General features: G+C 42.0%; 1 protein-coding gene across 4 annotated transcripts in view; it reads right to left on the reverse strand.

Moving 5' to 3' along the window:
* Positions 1-12,038: 12,038 nt before the first annotated feature.
* Positions 12,039-16,071, reverse strand: part of OMA1 (OMA1 zinc metallopeptidase) — a 91,424-nt gene continuing 87,391 nt past the window's right edge. For all 4 annotated transcript variants that reach the window (XM_082688124.1, XM_082688121.1, XM_082688123.1 and 1 more), the window contains one exon: positions 12,039-12,493. In XM_082688124.1, the coding sequence (XP_082544250.1) occupies positions 12,281-12,493 (213 nt within the window). In that variant the 3' untranslated portion in view covers positions 12,039-12,280. The remainder of the gene's footprint in view (positions 12,494-16,071) is intronic.

Genomic DNA, 16,071 nt, shown 5'->3' on the forward strand with positions numbered 1-16,071 from the left:
CTCCTGCTACTAGTCATAGCCACTGGGGATTCAGAAATAAGGAGTTGAGTATCTTCTTTCTGAGAGCTCATGGTCCAGTAAGGGGCTGGAAGAGGGAGAGAGTAGAAACAAGCACAAAAATAAGTAATAAGTAATTGCTGCTCAGGGCAGGAACAGCCACAAGAGACGAAGCCCTAGCTGCTGGCATGGGACAACACGGATCCCAGATTTTCCATGAAAGCCAGTTCCAAATCATTTTAGTGTTTTTTATTTTTTTCAGAACAGGCACAGGGTTGGGTATGATTTAATATGCATTAATTTTTTATGGAATACTTCAGGCGTATAAAAAGTGTAAGTACAATGCACCACCTTATACCCACTATCCGGCTTAAAACAGAAAAGCTGATTGCCTTCTCCTTTCTTTCTATCCCCAGTGGTCACCTCTCTCCTGAATTTGGTGCTTATCATTCCCTGGTGTGTCTTTTATATTTTTATTATATACATATCTACAAACAAGGTATCACCTTGTTTTATACATTTTCTTTTTGGCCCTCCAGGTGTTTATTTCCTTTCTTTCGCCTTTTTTCAAATGAAGTTCTATACATGTTAAAACTTCACAGAAATGTTACATACTGTGTGTATCACTCTGCACCACTTTGGGGGTTTTTGCTCTGCATTATTATATTGTTAAGATGTCTCCATGTTGATATCTCTATTTCTAATTCATTCATTTGCACCATTCTGTAGTATTCCATTCCATGACAATATCGCCCTATTGATCTGTGTTCCTAGCAGTAGACAGTGGGCTGGGGAAATAGAATTACTGAGTCTGTCCCTTAGAGCTCTCCAAGAAGCAGGCATGAAGACAGGACCAGGTGTGCAAGAGAGTCACTGAGGAAACACATGAGTGATGAAGTGTAGGGTAGGCGGAAGTAGGCAGGCAGAGCCTTCAGACCACGGGCAGGGGACTGGGGAGGAAGGACGATGCACTCAGACGAGCTTCTGACTCTAGCACAGTTCTAAGAGGCCCAGCAAGACCAACAGGAAGTCCCTGACCAATCATCATCCATTACAGGTACCTCACTGCAGGCAAGAGTGGCCCTGCCCAGCCCTGGCCCCCTGCTGTCCTCAGTCACCGGCTGGGGGCAGTCCAGGTTAAGCATCATTGGATCTGGAGGTATGGCAGCAGGAGCATTGGTCCCCCGTGGTCCTCACAGTGGGTTCTCTTGAAGAAGGGGAGAGGTCTGAGTGGTGCCACACCTTCCACAACTACCATACTGTAAACTAGGAGAGAGGAGGTAGATTCTTATTCTGTTTGGCAGACATTCATTCATTCATTCATTCACTCATCTGCTATCCTGGGTTGGGGAGGAGTGAGATATTCAAGAAGGCCATCACAGAAAGCCTCAATAATGATGGGTCCTGAGGGACTCTTTGAAGCCTCACTGCTGGAACCAGCAATCTCAGTAAGTCCCTTCCATTGATTTATTGCTGACTACATGGAGCTTGGCTGCCAGGGCTCCAAGAGGCTCTATGCTAAGGTTCTAGAGTCAAACAGACCTGCATTTCATTCTCTTCTCTGACACCTGATCATTTATACAAGCCATCTTACTGCTAGAGGTCTCACTCTTCTCCTCTGTAAAATGAGGATAACCAGACCTATCTCACAGAATTATTACAGGGACAAAGAGAGATGACATACGTATAGTGTTTGATACACATAGTAGGCGCTTTCAAACTCTGCCCCTCCCGGTCATTGTTAGGGATAATTTTTGGATGCAATATATTTTCTCAAACTGAGAAATATTTAAAAACTTAGAACCCTAGCTCTGCAAACTCCAGCTTTCTGTAGCAATCGGAGTGAATCAAAATGATGTCCACTGAACCTTCTTATTCATACCCATCACTCTTTCTAAAGCAGCATTTGTGATTAATCTCACTCTAGGGCTAAATCGGTCCCAAGCGTGTCCGAGGCACTTGATAAAGAAGCTCTCTGATTTATAGCAAACACCATTATTGAGCGGTGGCAGAGTGAGGCCATTGGGGGATTTGTCTTGCTGGAAACTCTGCCTATTGGAGCCATTTCTTCTATTTTCCTGGATAAGAGCTAAATTTATTTCAAAACAGATGAATGGGATCCTTTTTTTTCCTTCCTTGGTGGCATAGGAAGGAGAGAGAAATTGTCCAAATTTTAAAAATAAAGAATGATACTTAATATTTTAAACTTGGAAAGCTCTTTGCAGCTTACACACACCTCAGGATTCACCGGAAAGCTAGGCCCATAGTAGGTCCTCAATAAATGTTTGTGAAAGTGTATCATCATCTCCTTTACTCCTCATAGTGGCCCTGTGAAGTCCACCAAAGCCATTCTTCCCATCTGGCAAAGGAGGAAGCTGAAGTTCACAGTTAAGGAATGGCACAGCCACAACTCTGAACTAGACCAGTCGTCACACCATGGCCCCCAGAAGCCCAGGAGCAGAGCTATCATGCCCATTCTCTGAGTACAAATGCCTGAGACACTTCATCAGAGTGAAAACATGCTCAGCCACGGCTGCAACTTCTTTTTTACCTTGTTTTTGGTTCATTTGGTTCTACTGCAGAACATATTTCTGGAATGTCTGCCTCTTAGAGTCCATCTTCCTTACCTAGTCTGCTCAGAGGCTGACTCTTCCCACCAACAACACTTAGAGATAGTCATCTTCGCTTGAACACTTCTAGTGACAGACAGCTCCCTACCCAGTGGAGCTGTCCACTGCTGGGAGCGCTTCTTATTTGATTGGACTAGTATACCACCCCAGAATGTAATTCCCTGGAAGTTACTTAGACTTGGCTCCAGGCAGAAGAGCAGCAGTGAAAAGCTTAGGCTCAGGCAGACCTGGCTTAAAGCATAGCCATTCCACTTACTAACTCTGTGACATTGTTATTTAATTTGTAAAATGTATTATTTAACCCATAAAATGGAAAATGGAAACAGCAATATTTTATCAGCAGGAATTCATTTGGGTACAAGTAAGAAAATACTCAATTAATAGTGGCATAAACAATAAAGACATTTAATTATCTCACTTCACAAAAGATTTCAAGGGAAGCAGAGCCAGTGCTGGCTAAACAACAAGGTGATATTAGGGTTCTTGCTTAGCATTTTCATTATTCTTAGTTTGTGGGAAGGCCACAAAGCAATAAACTTCATATATTTTTTTAAGATTTTATTTATTTATTTGACAGAGAGATCACAAGTAGGCAGAGAGGCAGGCGCAGAGAGAGAGGGGGGGGGAAGCAGGCTCCCTGCTGAGCAGAGAGAGAGCCCAATTCGGGGCTCAATCCCAAGATCCTGAGATCATGACCTGAGGCGAAGGCAGAGGCTTAACCCACTGAGCCACCCAGGTGCCCCTAAACTTTATATCTTACCACAGTACTTGCAAAGCAGAAATGGAAAACACAAGTTACCAAAAAGGGGGGGGGGGAAGATAGCCTTTATGTGGCCTCTCTCTTATCAGGGAAGGAAATATTTGCCATCTCTGGAAAATATCACATGTTCCTTTATTCCTCATTGACCAGATCTGGTCACCTGCCTAACTCCTAGATCAACCACTGTCTTTGGGGGATAATGTTGCCTTGATTGACTTAAGTGATCATGATTTATTAAGATAAATAAAAACCTTGGGCAGAGTACAGCCACCTAAACAGAAGAAAGTTTTGCTAGAAAGGAAGAAGAAGAATGGCTGTTGGCTGGGCAGCAACAGTACTAGAGTTGAGGGTAAAAGGGAAGAACATATGCAAAGTGATTAGTAGAGTTTCTGACACATTATAAATCTGTGTTAACTATAATTGCCTACTATTGTTATAAATGGTAATAAAAGTATCCAACTTCTCTCTGACCATCTCCTCTCCCAGCTAGAACTTGAGTTCACCATAAATTCTGTTCTACATTGACGGTCATGCTTCCTGGCAGAAAGGATAAAGGGGTTATAAAAGATAAGGCTGTTTTTGCACAACTATACTGGGTGTTACCTACATTGTTCTGTGGTTGGATGGCACTCCCTGGAGGTGTGTGGTTTATACCTTGCGTGACCATAAGATTCAGTTCTAATTGGAGTAAAATAATTATTTCTGTGTCATTTTTCTTCACATACCATCTTCTCCCAGAAGTGGTCCCCTCCTGCCCTTTGTATATTTGGTCCCAACATAACCTTTAGTTTTAGGGTACTTTTTTTTTTTTTTTTTAGTTTTAATTTTTAGCTTTTTTAGTTGTTTTATTTTTTTATCATAATTACTTTTTTTAAGTCTCACTTCAAAAATTAGCCTGAATCAACATCTTGTCAACATCTTGGGTAAAAGAGGCAGCTCCCTTTAAGGGAGAATGTCAGTGATCAGTCATGGTCCTAGAACTTGACCCTGGGAGCTCTATCTACCCTTCATTTTTCAGTGGGGCCTGGGGTGAGGAAGACTCTCTGGCTCTACCAGGACATTTGAAATAGTTCAAGGAGAGACATCTTGCCAGCAGAGGGCAGAAACCAGAGCAAGTAATGCCCCATTAATACCTAATGTTATCTTGAGCAGAAAACAAATGACTTTGTTGAAAGAATACTCTTGTATTTGTCTCTTGACATTCTCTGCCTTACAAAAGAATCTCTTAATTTGACGCCTGGCCTCAAAGAAATGAATCTCCTCTCAGATTTTGGCCCCAAACCTTCCTTTGTAAACCATCTTCGGAAATAAGTGGACTAGAAGCCACAAAGTTGAGAGGGAAAGAGAAATAGCAAAGAGGGACCAGTTACCCAGGGCCAAGCTCCTACATGGACAAACCCACTGCCTTCTCATAGGTGCTCTGGGAGGCAGATGTTACCAAATATTTAGTAGGAGTGAAATTAGTCCTGGGAAAGTGAAGTAATATTAATCTAGGGTCTATCTGGTTTGAAAGACATTTCTCTACATCACACTGTATCTTTGTGCACTGTATCTCAACCAACCAGCCAAAGAGCCAACGTACTACCACCTAACACCTCCAGATGGCATTAATCTGGGGCCCCAAATCTTCGAAGGGCTAGGTTGTCCAAACTGTGATGTCTACATGAGGTCACAGAGGCTCTCTGGGTTTAAATTTTGTCATTCCTATATAAGGTGGGACAATCACAGGACCTCATGCAGGTCCTATTGCAGGAATCCAATATGTCAAGTGTTTGGGGGCCTGGTTTGTACGAGGCCTCAGTGATGAACGATCACTCTTATTATTGCTTGGGTTACTGATCTTATTGTCACTAACGTGATCTTGCTGAGCTCTAATGACCACATCTCCAGAACAATCCAACCCCAAGTTCCTCTGCAGAATAAGTCTGAGTGCTGCTAAGTCTCAGTGCTCCTGACGGATTTCTGTGCTCTGGATGAGGCCACTGAGTGGTAACTTTGCAATCTGTTCCGGCTGTTAAATGAACTTCTCCTGCTCCTGGACGAACTGTCACACGTGCATCAATGCCACTTTATGCCCGGACTATGATTTCCAAGTCAAAACTCCCACTGCATGGGTAGCTATTAGGGTCACTCCAGATCCAGAGCCCATGAATCACAGATAATAGGTTCCAATGGAGAGGCTGCTCTGGGAATTGACTGTGGCCTGAAGGAGGGAGGACCAGCTATTGTACTTGGGCATGTTCATGGCTACTCTGGGCATCTGAGGACCATTGTTCATGTCACCATCATTAGAGGAGGTAACACTCTGAAGGGAAAATAAGGAACTCATGGCCAAGATGGCCATTTACAGGACCCATTTAGAGCTGATAGTTGACTTATGACTTCCTCAGGATGATCAACACAGGGATTATTAGAACCATTTGTGATGCAGCCATAGGACGTTACTTTACCTCTCTGAACTTTAGTTTCTTCATCTATTAAGTGGGGCTGTTATGGAAAGTCAAGAACAACAAGTTTGACAGTGAACTTCACAGTTTGGCCCCAAGGCAGGCGTTAAGGTAGGCTAGGTGACCAGGTCATTTGGCAGTGATCCTGGGGAAGCACATGTGGAGGACTGAATGGAGAAAGAAGGAAGGGGGAGAAGCCTACAGAGTCTTCATTAAGGAGTGGGTTAAAATTCTGGGCAATGGCAGATTCAGTCCTATCCACTGGCAAACTGGGGATCACACCCTAGAATCATCCTGAAAGGATGAGACATTTACTACTGATGCTGATCCCCTGGATGTGGGACACCCTGAAGGAGTCAAACCCCCTGTTCTCCTGGGGTGCCCCTGCTGGTGATGGAACAAATCACGGGGTGGCAGAGAAACCCCTCAACAGTGAAGGAAGCAGCTGGGTGAGAATGGTGCTGGAAACCCACCCACCCCCACTCCGTCCTGGCTGCAGGTGAGCTCCGGTGGGCCAACGGGTGGGGTTGGAGCTTCCCACATGGTCCTGACACACAGTCCTGATGCATATACCTCCTACATGCTGGGAGATGCCTGAGCCCCAGGCATACATTTGGGCCTCCCCACATAACCCCATGAAGTCCCAACCGTTACTACCTCCATTTTTCCAGAGGAAGAAAAGTGAGCTTTACAGTGACTTACTCAGAATGAGCCTGCCCCAAATCTCGCCAATTGGGAAAATAACCCATGCCCTGAGGAGGTGCCGTGAGGATTAAACAGAGAGAGAGAAAGAGGTTGTGATGTCTTGTCTTTATCAGGGCTCACCAAACATGAATTTCCATTCTTTCAGTCCATCCTCTGGAGAATGGGCTGGACAGGAAGAGGCTGACTTAAGCATCAGAAAACAGAAATTAATGGAAACCAGGTATACTCTCTAGACCAAGGTCATTATAGGATTAATAGAATAACTAGGATAGACACACACACCCATACTCATAAATCAGACTAAAACAGAACATGGTACAAAAAAGGCTTCGCTTTGTCTCACACATCTTCAATTCTGTGTTGTACTAGATCAGGCAAATGGCCATCCTTTGGGGAATGCCCTCTGCTAACTAATGACCTTACAGTCCAGACTAAGACAGTGCTAGAATATAAGAATCGGCGGGAGGAGAGCAATTTGGATGCTGCATATACACATTGCTAAACCCATAATAATCCTGAGACGTAATCAGGGCAGATGTTACTATTCTGCACTCTATAAGACTGGTCATGTCGCCCTTGATTCTCTCAAGGCTACTATAGCATCAGAGGAAAAGCTGTAGAAAAATAAAATTCAACTTGTTTGAATTTGACTCAACCATACAAAAACAGTAATTAAAGAAATATATCCTTAAATATAGAACAACAGAATCTTTAAGTGGATCATCCATCATCCCTAACCCACAAAAATATGGTTCTACTTCAATATATTGGTCAAAATTAATACATGTCAATTTTACTTTCTTTTATAGTCTGAAGAAAAAACACAAAGCAATCTGCTTTAAGCCCTTGTCACCCAGGATGAGGTCTCTGGCTCCTCGTGGCCCACAAAGACGGGGCTGGGCGTCTGCCAGCTGTGCTTAATATTTCAAAAAGCCTAACTAAAAATTTTGCATTTTCTTACACATAATTAGGCCACCCCGACTAATTAAAATCACAAATTTTTCTTTTGGCCGGAATTTTGATAATAGCAGAGATCACGTGATGATCGGAAGTCCTGATTGGTCTTTGATGATATCACAGAAATTCTGAGACATGGAAGCAGGACCACACTGTGACTTCTACCCCGTGCCTAATGAACTCATCCCCTAAACAGCCAGCACGGCAAGAAGCCCTGGTCCTGAGGCGGGACCCTCCACCCTTTTAAGACAGAACTCTGCTGTGAAAGTCCATGCACACAGCCAGGCCACACAAAAGGAGTCCTTGATGACTAAAAGGCTGGGAGTCACTGACCTACCTTTGGAGGCTACTGGTCTTCTGATAGAAGTTTGGGGGTCACTGTGAAGGGGTGAGTACACACTGATAGGGTTCTTTCCAGTAATGAAGTGAGAGAGATTTCTCACCACAGATTAAGGAACTCTTGAGGCTCCAATAAAAACACGTTATAAAAATGATTAACAGGAATTTTATCCCTCTTGTATATGAATATACTTAAAATGAATATTTTTACCACCTGTCATAGAATATTAAAATGACTGCTTTTAAGAGAAAGGAGGGTATTGGCCCTGCTGTTCACAAATGAGGGGTGAAGGGAAAAGAGTTTTCACTGCCACTTCCTTTATGAGATCTGCCAACCACAGTGGCAGTAACAGGATGACCAAGCACAGACTTTGGAGTCAGAAGATGAGGGTTTGAAACTCAGCTCAGCCATAATGAGCAGTGCTGAGCACACAGTTGCTTAGTATCTCCAAGCTTTGGTCTCCAGAGGAAACATGGAGGTAATATGTCTCTCTCCAAAGAACATGGTATGACTGAAGGAGCACAGGATTACAAATCAGGAATCCTTTCCTTCTCATGCCAGGCCAGTTATTGACTTGCAGTGCATGCTGGGAGAACGTGCCTAATCCCTCCAAGCCTTAGTCCTCTCCTTTATAAGGAAGTAATACCACATGTCCTTCCAGTCTCTCAGGTCAGTTTTGAGATTAGGAGATACTTCAGGTTGTAAATGATAAAGTCAATATACTAATGAAAATTTACTGCCATATCAGCATTGTTTTTACTCAGATGAAATATCATTTCGGACCAAATATACAAATTATCTTGTCTCTTTGACTCCTTAAAGAAGAGAAATGTAATGGGTTCTTATTCCAGTCACTTAGTAGACACTGTGGTTCCATGCTGGTCACTCTGTTTTGTTTTTATTTATGTTCAGTTAGCCACTGTATAGTATAGAATTAGTTTTTGATGTCGTGTTCAGTGATTCAGGTGCTCATCACAGCATGTGCCTTCCTCAATAGCCATCACCCCGTTTCCACCCACCCACCCTCCTCCCCTCTGAAACCTCCAGATTGTTTCTTGGGGTCCATAGTCTCTCATGGTTCATCATTCTTTCTCTCATTTGAATGGTGCTGACTGTAACCATCCTCAGCTCCAGCCAGTCAGGATTATCCCATCCCCTGTGCTGGTCATTGCTTCTGGGTTGCTCTTCAGAGGGTGCAATTAGTATGAAGGTTCTGTTTCAATAGCTGTGAGGTGAGCCACTGTTTCCAACCGGAAGTGAATGAAGCATGTAGCTCTGGCAGCTGCTGGCAGCCATCTTGACATCAGCAGGGAAGAGTGAAGCCAGAGCTGAGAAAAATCAGAGAGAGAAAGAACCGCTGCTCTCTGGACTAAATCACGTCCAAAGCTAGTGTACTTCTGGGCTTTTTTGTTAGGTGAGGCAATAAATTTTCTTGAGTTTCAGGGTTTCTGTTTTTGTTTTTTTTCTGTTCTTGCAAGTAAAATAATCTTAAGAAATATGTCGCCTAACATTGAGCAAGTTTCATTAACCCTCTAAACTTTAGTTTCCTGGTCTATAATGGGGCTACTAGAATATCTATCACACATATATATGTGAGGTTCAACAGTGCTTGAAAAATGTTTAGCACAGTGGTTGGTACAAAGTAAGCATTCAATAAATTGTGGCTATTTTTATTATGCTTGGAGCTCTAGGCATTATGCTAAATGTTTTCAGTATATCATTTGCCTTAATCATGTCAACCTATGAGGTGGGATCTCTTATCTCCAATTTACAAATGAATAAATGAGGGTTAGAGAGTTGAAGTGACTTTGCCTAGGGTCCCATGGCTACAAAGAGGTAGAGATTTCATAAAGTGCCTTTCTTTCTTATTTTTCATCATCCTTTAACCAGAGGATATTGAGTGTACGGTATCAGTAAAATACTAACTGAATATCCATATTGTGCCAAAAGTTATTAGGTACTAGAGACATAGCAGTAAATATACATATTCTTTTTTTTTTCTTAAAGATATTATTTATTCAGTTGACAGAGATCACAAGTAGGCAGAGAGGCAGGCAGAGAGAGAGGAAAGCAGTCTCCCTGCTGAGCAGAGAGCCCCATGTGGAGCTTGATCCCAGAACCCTGAGATCATGACCTGGGCCAAAGGCAGAGGCTTAACCCACTGAGCCACCCAGGTGCCCCTACATATTCTCTTTGAGTTTAGAGGACAGTCCTACAACTACCCAGATTATAGGAGAGATTTGATTGAATCTGTGCCTCTATTTATTGGCATCACACTCCTAACCACTGAGCAACTAGCCAATGACACCTAAATCCTCTGACCATGTGAAAAGCCTTGACAGTATGGTATGCAACAAAATGCAGAACTTGAAGAGGTCATTTCCATATACAACTTAGAGCATATGTATACATATTACATGCCAACTGCCATTTAATTTCCCCTAAAACCTTGAGCTGAAAATGTAACATTTCTTTAACATTTATCGATCCCATGGGTTAAAAATATTGTTTTCATATGCGCTATAAAGTTATTCTCTCTATATTTTCTCTGCTTTTTCTGACATGTCAACTTGTACGTTTCCTAGCAAGTCCGAATAGTACAATTACATGTGATAATGGGATGGAAGGAAAAATAGACTAGGTTCTCCACACTATTTTCTTACGAAATCTACAGGGAAATCTAACAGTGTGCTTTACTGTTTACCTCTAGGTGACATTCTCCAAATGTCTTTACATGTTATGGAGTGCCTCTGACAGAACGGCAATCGCTAGGAGTATGAACAACAACAAGGAGAACAGTTCTTCTGAATCTCCTTACAAGTGTTGTCCTGTGTGCAGATCAAGAAATTCCTTACCAGCAATCTTCAGTAAGCCTGAAAAATTTAGAGTCCCTGAAATTCTCTTAACAACCAGGTACATATCGTGTCTAAGGAAATGTGTCAGGACGCATCCAAAATGAGAAATCGCCAGCTTTCACAGACAGGGGGAGAGGTTGTAGTCTCCCAACCTGCACCCAGGCTTTTCATGTACAGTTTTTGAGAGAAGGGTCTGAGAGAAGGAAAGCCATCCTACAGATAAGTGATCCTGATTTTATAATTAGATGTTTACCTGTACTAGCCATACATGAGGAAGCTAACACCTGAAAATGGTGCTTATTCCCTCTAGGAGCTCAGCTTTAGATACCTGCAAGTTGTGGAGATGGACAGACGTGCAGTCAAGACAGATCTAGGTTTGCTCTTTCTAGCTGAGAGGCACTGGGTGTACTACGTAACCTCTCCAAAATCCTGGTTCTCCCTGCAAAAGGAAACTGCTGCAACCTACTTCATGGAGTCTGGGAATAAATGGGCCCAGCTCAGAGAAGACACTCAATAAAAGATAGTTTCTTTCCCCTTTAATTCTCTAAGAAACTATGTAATATAATGTGTTTCAAGAAAAAGGTCCCTCTCAGGAATAGAACCGCAACATCACTAGACTTCATCAGTTTGGAAGTACAAATAATTTTATACAAATAGTACATTTTAGAAATTTATTTCCAGACTAATATAATATAGTAACTTCTGAGTATCACCAGGGATGTGCCTTGTGCTCCCTGTTCCATCTTCTTCCAGCCCTTGGCTGATGTCTGCTGCTCAGGAAGGTCCACGTGGGGGCGGCACCTTCTCTGGACCCTCCGGATGGCCCTCTCAGTGAGTACAGGGTGGATGCCTTCCCTGCGAACTCCTGAGATTCCCAAATCATAATATTGTGAAGAAGCCAAGATGACACAACTTTCTATTGTGAAGGAGCCAAGATGGCCTCAGAACATCAGCAGCACACTGGACCTGTAAGGAAGTGGCCCTCCCTTACCATTTTGTTTTGTACTTTGTCACCTGGACCACAATGAGCACTACTTTTGCCTCCTATGAAAACAGCTTCATTAGCTTCTGCCTGTGTAGCCCTTTTCCCCTCAGAGTCCCTATGCGAGGACCAGGAAATTCTCCATTCCAAGGTCCCCTATTCCACATAATCCTATCCCAGAGAAAATCAGTTCCTGCAAACACATGCTTCAGATTGTCAGTTTCCCAGTTCATCATAAGCACCCAGACTCTGAACCCCAGTTTAGGCTCGGCTGGAACTCTCTCCACATTAAGAATTATTGCACATTCTGATTTCTCATCCACTAGAGGTCTGCCTTCCAAATGAAAAGCAAGTATGAGACAGAGTAAAATGTGTAATATAAATTTATTCTGTGACACTTTCCTCATTGAAGATACTTTAAAATAGATTAAAATACATCAATATTTCATGAAAATACCTAGAAGAATTTAGATAATACTTGTAATATGCATGATTTGACCCTGAATATACATTTTTAAAATTTCAAACATCATTTTTTAAAAAAATAACATAAAAATGGTAAGGACCGCTGCATTCTTCATATATCCCGTGTCTCATAAATTTTAATTCAACTGCTAGTTCTTTTCTCAACTATATATGTTAAGGGTATTTGTTTCTGTTGTTGAATGGTGAGAGTATCCATTTTCTGTTTCTCGGCAGTGACTTTTAGGTCTTCTTTCTCCGATTCTTCCAGGAAATGCTTCATGCTGAGTTTGAAGAGTAATCGAGGGTCTGGACCAGAAAGTGGTGGGCAATTACAGATCTCTCTAATTTTAAGAGCCTATAAATAAAGAATACAGTACAATATTTTTTATTTAAATTTATTTATTTTAAACAAAATATATATATAAAACATATATTTATTTAAATAAAATGCTCTTTGTAAAACAATGAAATATAAAAATACATTCTGTATTTTTGAAATAAAAGGTATCTTAATCATAACATATGAAAGAGAACCATACAGAAATTTATTACAGAGTTATATTTTCATTGTTTGTTCACAGAGTAAGTATTTGAAACAAACAACTCTATCTGCAGTGACTGCCAAATGTCTTATAGGCAAGCCTTTTTAGAGGTGTCTCTATGATTTCAGTCAAATGGGGCCTGTGAGAACACCCATCCAGATTTTAAAAGATCTGAGGACTCAATAGAAAACAATAGCATAAAGAAGTGGGTATTATGGAGGGCACAACTGCACGGAGCACTGGGTGTGGTACATAACCCACACTTGGAACTTGGATATCTTGGAACACTGAAAAAATAAAATAAAATTAAAAAAAAAAAAAAAAAACCAGAGGTGGGAACATACTGAAAGAAGACACATATAACTAGGGCAGTCTGAGGGAGCACTGATGCTAATAACTCAGAAAAGGAAGCAAATCAAAACCATCATAATTTTTAATTCCAGGAAGAATAAAGTATTAGAGGAAAAGTAATCATAATCTACAACATGGCTCAGCTATGACTGGTGTTTACAGTTCAAAAAGCAATGAATCTTGATCTACCCCAAATCACAACTCATACTGGGAAGAGGGAGAGTTGGATCGTGTGTGTGTGTGTGTGCGTGCATGCATGCACGCATTCCAATGATAAAGGAAACCTTAGTTCTCATTCTTTACAGGAGAAAGTAGATTGGTAATGCCTAAAATTGAAAAGTTAGGAAGTAGCAATAGAAGTATGTTTGTTATGTAGATATGGTGGGAAATACTAAAAGAATCATTTAAGAGAGCTGAAAATGATTACCCTTAAAAAATTGAGGGTACAACAATAGGGGGACTGCAGCTTTAAAAAAGTAGACTAGGAGATCTAGGTTATCCTTTAAAGTGGCTGCATAAATGACTTTAAAACACAAAAAGTAAAATAGAAAAAAAAATTTTTTAAGATTTTATTTATTTATTTGACAGACAGAGATCACAAGTAGGCAGAGGTGGGCAGAGAGAGAAACAGGAGGAAGCAGGCTCCCCCCTGAGCAGAGAGCCCGATGGGGGGCTCAATCCCAGGACCCTGGGATCATGACCTGAGCTGAAGGCAGAGGCTTTAACCCACTGAGCCACCCAGGCGCCCCTAAAATAGAAAATTTTTAAGGAAAAAACATTTTATATCTAAGGAGGAGTTAAAAGAAAGATATTTAGGAAGGGACCTAGTTTAATTTTTTATTACTTCTAACTTTTTTATAGTGATGCATGTTAAGGGAAGTAAGTAAAGCAGGGAAGGAGACAGTCATTGTTTGTGGGGATAATAAAATTCAGGAAAGATTAGCCTGGGGAGGTCTCACTGATAAAGTAATGATGGTGGTGGGGAGGGGGTGCTGCTTGAAGGCAGCCACAGGGAGGAGAGGGGGAGTCGGGGAGACCTGAAAGATATGAGGTCACATGGATATCTGGAAGAAGAACATTCCGAGAAGCAGCAGCGGGGAGTGCAAGGACCTGACACAGAAGCACACCTATGCTGTTCTGGAGCAGTGAGGAATCTAACACAGCTGGAGCCAAGCAGGGCAGGGGCAGGAGCAGATTATATAGGATGTCTTGTGTCATGGTAAGGATTTTAGGTTTTACTGTGAGTGGGCCTACTCCCGATATTTGTGGGGTCCATGGCAAGAATGTAAATGGAAGCTCAGACACCATGTGTTTAAATATCTAAAAGTGGTAAGTCAAGCTAATAAACCACTACTTTGAGGAATACACATTCAAAATGACCCTGAAGTCCAGGTAAAAATTAGATTCTTGAATTGCAATGTATAAGGTTGCAGCAAGTCTGCCTACCTCCTGTCCCTAACCTGCCATCCACTCCCGTCTCCTCCCATCCCTGGCTTAGCGGGCACTGAGAGGGGCCTTGTGTGCATATATCCAAGGGAAAAGATCCACAAGTCCCCAGAAGTAGGCTCAAATGTGTTTGGGCAAGGAATTCCATTATCCCAAATACCCAGAGTGCCACGTGGTAGGGGCACAGGTTCTTAGGAATATTCCTTTAAGTTCCACAGGAAAGGAAGGCATGCAGCCAGAGGCAAGCCAGAAAAATGTCTTCTAAAAGGATGAGGTGATAGAAGGAGCCTGGATGTAGGAACACCTGATTCTGAAGGAGGCTAGGGGTTACCAAGATAAACTATGAGGAAAAGCATTAAAGGAAAATTCTGTGGTGACAGGGCCTTATCTGATTTTCTTTGCAGCTCACAATCATCCATTGAGCTTTAAAAGAAAATGTTCATTAAAGTAAACTGAACTGGAAAATCAAGAAAATGTTTCACAACTCTAGCTCTGAAGTCAACAGAAAGAGCCTCAGCTAAATGGCACCCTACTATCTGAACCCAGCTACCTTTGCGCGTGGAGCTGCTCCTAAGCTTTACACTGAGACATCAGGCACAGACTGAGACTGCCCTGGCAAAATGGGGACACACAGGCTGCTCTGTTTTAACTCCTCCACAGCCGTGGTGATGTCCTTTTCCAAGGAGAAGCTGCTATGTGATGGCCACTATATCACATACCTAAGACGTTTCCTGGGGTCACTGAAGGGGCAAGTGTGGAGTCCGGCAGGTAACAGCTAGTACAGCTGAGTGGAGCAAAGAGAGATGCGAAGCAGCAAATGAAGGGAAAAGCAGAATGCCATCGAATCTTCTCTCTCCCCTAAGTTCTTTCTTCAGTATTTTTACATTCAGCCAATATTTAGAACACCACACTGAGTGAGGTGCTCGGCACACATTAGTCTGAATAAATAGTCATGATCCCTGCCCTCACACAATTTACTTGGCATTTCCTCATTTCTGGGCACTTGAATTGCTTCCATTGTTTTGTTTTATCTTATTTAGCTTTAATAAATTGCCCTATAGGGACACCAGGGTGGCTCAGTGGGTTAAGCATCTGCCTTTGGCTCAGGTCATGATCTCAGGGTCCTGGGATCAAGCCCCACATGAGCTCTCTGCTCAGTAGAGAGCCTGCTTCTCCTTCTGCCCCTCCCCACCACTCCTTCTCTCTCTCTCAAAGAAATAAATAAAATCTTTAAACATTTTTTTAAAAAATTAACTACACTATGAAAATCTTCACTTAAAGAATAAATGTTATAACGTCCATTTGGGTTTACTTGAAGTACACCCTCCAAAATAGAACGATCTGAACAGAGTATAATTTTAGTTTCTATAGGACCAGACTGCTTTCTATCAGAAAGGCTTTACCAACTTATGTCTTCAGCATACAGGCCTACCTAAGTTATTCATAATCAGTATAACATAAGATTTCATGACTGTTATCTAGATAACCATATCATTTCCAACCTCAGAACCCTTATAAATCATCAGCTACAATTTAGAGATGAAGGAAATTGAACCCCAGAGAGGCTGTGACTGGCAGGGAACAAAAAATTGCT

The sequence above is a fragment of the Mustela nivalis genome (assembly GCF_964662115.1).
Source record: "Mustela nivalis genome assembly, chromosome: 10".
Taxonomy (NCBI): Eukaryota; Metazoa; Chordata; class Mammalia; order Carnivora; family Mustelidae; genus Mustela; species Mustela nivalis.